The following is a 4397-nucleotide window of genomic DNA, read 5'->3' as shown; positions in this document are numbered from 1 at the left end:
AGCTGCTGCTCCGGAGCAAACCTGGAGCTTGGGAGCACTGGGGTGGTGGGCACAGCCAGCTGCAGGCCACTGGCCCAGAGGGAGCATTTCCCTGCAGACTGCTCTGCTCTCTGGTTCCTCTGGGCTGGCAGCGATGCTCCTGCTGCTGAGTGATGGGGTGAGAGTGTCCCAGAGGCTGCACCTCCTGTCTCCTTCTCTGCAGGCTCCCAGCGAGTACGAGACCAGCCCTGACCAGCTCTTCTACCGCATTGCCCACCTGAACCGCGGGCAGCAGTACATGCTCTGGGTGGCTGCTGTCACCTCCGCCGGCCGCGGCAACATCAGCGAGAAGGTCACCATCGAGCCTGCAGGGAAAGGTAAGGCAAAGCTGCCAGGGCTTGGGGGATTCAGCCCAGCTCTGCTGTGCCCTGCCCGAGGGGTGGTTGGGCAGCCCCACAGCCTGCAGGGAAGGGATGGCTAGGGTGACCTCGAGGCAGAGGAGGTGCAGCTCTCAGGTCTCGTTACACATTGGGGGGCCTGCACGCGGGGCCTGCCCCCCAGACTGACCTCCCCCTTGCCCCTAAGCCCCTGCCAAGATCATCTCCTTCGGAGGCACCGTCACCACGCCGTGGATGAAGGACGTGAGGCTGCCGTGCAACTCCGTGGGGGAGCCGGTCCCTGCCATCAAGTGGACCAAGGACAGGTACTGAGGGTGCTGCCAGCTGTGCCAGGTGCTGTGCCAGGTGAATCACCCCTGCTGTGTCCCCGTGGCTGATGTGCCCTCCCCTCTCCTGCAGCGAGGACTCTGCCATCCCGGTGACGGTGGATGGCCATCGCCTGATCCAGGCCAACGGCACGTTGGTGCTGCGCTCGGTGAAGGCAGAGGACTCTGGCTACTACACCTGCACGGCCACCAACACCTGGGGCTTCGACACCATCATCATCAACCTGCTGGTGCAAGGTGAGGGTGGCTGCTTGGGGTGGCTGGCATTCCCATCTCTGTGTCTGGACACAGGTGCCCTGCATGGGGCATCATCATGCTCCATCACCACTGCCCAGTGGTGGGTGAGGAACCACAGGGTCTATTCCCTGGCTCACACTGACTCAGGGCTGAGTGGGAGGTCTCATTGGCATTTTTGGTGGGCACTGTTTGTGGCACTTTGTGTGTGTGAGGTGCTCATGAGCTTTCCCTCTTCCCCAGTGCCCCCGGACCAGCCTCGCCTGACCGTCTCCAAGACCTCAGCATCGTCCATCACTCTGGCCTGGATCCCTGGGGACAACGGGGGCAGCTCCATCCGAGGTAGGGCTGCTGTGTGAGATGGGGCTGGCAGCAGCATCTCAGCCCAGAGCCGTGGGTGCCTCTGCTCTTGGGAGCCAAGGCTCACAGAACATGTTTTCAGGCACATCCCTGCAACCTGTGCCACATTTTCTCTCTGTGGCTCAGTTTTCCCCCTCTCCAAAATGCCTTGGAGATGCCCCAGAGTAAGGTGGATGCTTCTGAGCTCCTAGCAGGGCCCAGGCCCAGGGAGGGGCTTGTGGGGTGTTTTGAACAAGCTGCAGAGCCTGAGGTAGCTAAGGAAGAGCATATCAGTAGGAGCTCAGGCACAGTGGCCAGGGCCAGCCCCAGGGCTGCTCCGTGTCTCCTGGCATTGGTGCCACTCTGAACCCACCAGGGCAGGAGCTGTCCTCCATCCCTGTCAGGCTGGGGATTTCAGGAGGGCTCCAGGAGCATCCCAGCTTTCCTGAGCCTCCTTTCTGCTCTGATTCATCTCATGAATTATACGTTGAAGCAGCTGCACACGGAGGGGGGAGCGAGGAAGGAGACCTCGCTTACAATTAATTAAAAGCATGAAAGTAATTACAAGCAAATCTCCCCAGCCAGCAGCCTTTCACTCCAGCGGACTCTGTTGATAAATTTGGTTATAATTGGATTAGAAATATTAAAAACATGCTGCATGTACAAAATAAATAACTAACCAGTGGCAGGCACCAGGGTGCCAGGCACTGGGGGCACTGTTGGGGCTGGTGTTGGCATGGCTGGAATCCTGTGCCCATAGCTTTGGGAAGGTCCTGGTATCACCATCCAAAGGGAAGCCTCAGGGCTGAGCAGGTTTGGGAAGTGCCCCTACCCTTAGCACTGCTGTGCCTGAGCCAGAGAGCCCCTTGCTGTGGGTGCTTTGGCATCACCACCCAGGCCCTGGTGGTGTTGACACCAGAGTGGTCCCGCACGCTCTGCGCTGCGCTCGTGACGCACGCGCCGAGGCAGAGAGCCTACTCTTCCCTGCTAATTTTATTTGAGAATTGGCAAAATAGCCTGCAGAAACAGCCAGATCTCTCAGTGCCCCAGGAAAGCTTGGTCAGCACGGTCGGGGCAGCAGGGATGTGCTGTCCTGGGGCAGCAATGCCCTCGGTGCTGTGTCCCTCACCCCCAGCCCCGTGCGGGCACGCGGCTCTTCCCGGCAAGCCCAGACCAGTCGTCTCTGGGCATCTTGTTGATGGCAGCGTAACAGGTTTGCTCATCTAGGACACAGTGTGCTTCCTAATACTCCTCATCACGGGAGAGGGGGCGGCGTGCAATGACAGAAGCAACTTCCCTGCAGCTTCCCGAGGGAGCTAGTTAATTCTGGCTTTCCCTTTATAGCCTCACACCAGTCAATCACCGCGTGCGCTCCCGTGTGGAATCGAGCAGTGGAGCCGTGCTGGGGTGGGCAGTGTGTGACTGGGGGCTCTGGCAGAGTCTCAGGAGGTGCTGGGAGTGCCCACACTCCTCTGGTCCGTGGCTGGTCCTGGGTCTGAGTGGTGGGCAGAGCTGGCAGTTCCCACCGGCACTCGTGAGCGTGCGGTGGGGCAGGAATCAGTGCGTAAGGTGTGCCCTGGTGCCACAAAGCTGCATTGGGCTTGGGCGTGGGATGTGCCAAGGTGGGCACAGGGTTTCACCCCTTTTCCTGCCCTCACCTCCCCCAAGCAGCCCGTGTGCCTGGAGGTGACCACCCTGTCCTTGCTCCCACAGGCTTTGTGCTCCAGTACTCGGTGGACAACAGCGAGGAGTGGAAGGATGTGTTCATCAGCTCCTCTGAACGCTCCTTCAAGCTGGAGAGCCTCAAGTGTGGCACCTGGTACAAGGTGAAGCTGGCGGCCAAGAACAGCGTCGGGGCCGGGCGCATCAGCGAGATCATCGAGGCCAAGACCCATGGCAGAGGTGAACGTGCCCCACATATCCTCACCCTGCTAGGGGACACAGTGCTCCCCTCCCCTCCACGCCCCTCCTGACTGCTCCTCTCCCACAGAGCCCTCCTTCAGCAAGGACCAGCACCTCTTCACCCACATCAACTCCACGCACGCCAGGCTGAACCTGCAGGGCTGGAGCAGCGGCGGCTGCCCCATCACTGCCATCGTCCTGGAGTACCGGCCCAAGGGCAACTGGGTCTGGCAGAGCCTGCGAACCAACAGCTCCACCGAGGTCTTCCTGACGGAGCTGCGCGAGGCCACGTGGTACGAGCTGCGCATGAAGGCCTGTAACAGCGCCGGCTGCGGCAACGAGACCGCGCAGTTCGCCACGCTGGACTACGACGGCAGTGAGTGCAGGGGGACACACGGGGTGGGCACACACTGCCTGGGGGGCCCGGAGCACTGACCACCCACCCTAACCCTAACCCTAGGCACCATCCCCCCGATCAAGTCTGCCCAAGGGGAGGGGGATGACGTGAAGAAGCTCTTCACCATCGCCTGCCCCGTGATCCTGGCCACGCTGGGAGTGGCTCTGCTCTTCATCATCCGCAAGAAGAGGAAGGAGAAGCGGCTGAAGAGGCTTCGAGGTGAGATGGGGCTCAGAGGTGCAGCACACTGGGCTAGGCCGTGTTCCTGGGCTGCCTCATTGTGCCCTAAATGGCTCCTTTAAAAAAACTTCCTTGTTTTGTTTTTTTTCCTCCTGCACAGATGCCAAGAGTTTAGCTGAAATGCTGATCAGGTGGGTCTCAGAGCTGCCGGTGCTGGGTGGGGAAGCAGGGGAATGCTGGGTGCTGGGAGTGGTCCTGGATGCTGTTCAGCCCTGACTCAGTTTCAGACCCGCAAAGTTTGTGTCGCTGGCTCTGTAGCGCAGCAGCCTGGTGCTCCTGGCTGCTCTCGCCTGCTGGAGGGTCCCAGTACCCACTCTGGAGCTCACCTGGGCAGAGCTGAGCCCCAGGTGTGCTGGCTGGAGGCAATCCCAGGCTGGAGCCGCCGGGGCTCTCTCCGGTAATGGCCGGGTCTGCGTCCCCTCTTACCTCACAGCAAGAATAACCGCAGCTTTGACACGCCGGTGAAGGGTCCCCCCCAGGGCCCCCGACTGCACATCGACATCCCACGCGTGCAGCTCCTCATCGAGGACAAGGAAGGCATCAAGCAGCTGGGTGAGCACCGCAAACCTCCCACCCCCGTGT

General features: G+C 60.9%; 1 protein-coding gene across 1 annotated transcript in view; it reads left to right on the top strand.

Moving 5' to 3' along the window:
• The window catches only part of DSCAML1 (Down syndrome cell adhesion molecule like 1), a gene marked incomplete at both ends in the record, with an annotated part of 23775 nt that extends 19408 nt beyond the window's left edge, over positions 1 to 4367 (top strand). Inside the window, 9 exons of the mRNA XM_009073679.1 lie at positions 203 to 356; positions 565 to 682; positions 777 to 940; positions 1181 to 1279; positions 2990 to 3178; positions 3267 to 3554; positions 3639 to 3794; positions 3916 to 3946; positions 4249 to 4367. Of these exons, the coding sequence (XP_009071927.1) occupies positions 203 to 356; positions 565 to 682; positions 777 to 940; positions 1181 to 1279; positions 2990 to 3178; positions 3267 to 3554; positions 3639 to 3794; positions 3916 to 3946; positions 4249 to 4367 (1318 nt within the window). The remainder of the gene's footprint in view (positions 1 to 202; positions 357 to 564; positions 683 to 776; positions 941 to 1180; positions 1280 to 2989; positions 3179 to 3266; positions 3555 to 3638; positions 3795 to 3915; positions 3947 to 4248) is intronic.
• Positions 4368 to 4397: the final 30 nt, after the last annotated feature.

The sequence above is a fragment of the Acanthisitta chloris genome, unplaced genomic scaffold, assembly GCF_000695815.1.
Source record: "Acanthisitta chloris isolate BGI_N310 unplaced genomic scaffold, ASM69581v1 scaffold36184, whole genome shotgun sequence".
Taxonomy (NCBI): Eukaryota; Metazoa; Chordata; class Aves; order Passeriformes; family Acanthisittidae; genus Acanthisitta; species Acanthisitta chloris.
Note: the sequence above shows the minus strand (reverse complement) of the source record. Positions and strands in the feature narration are given on the sequence as shown.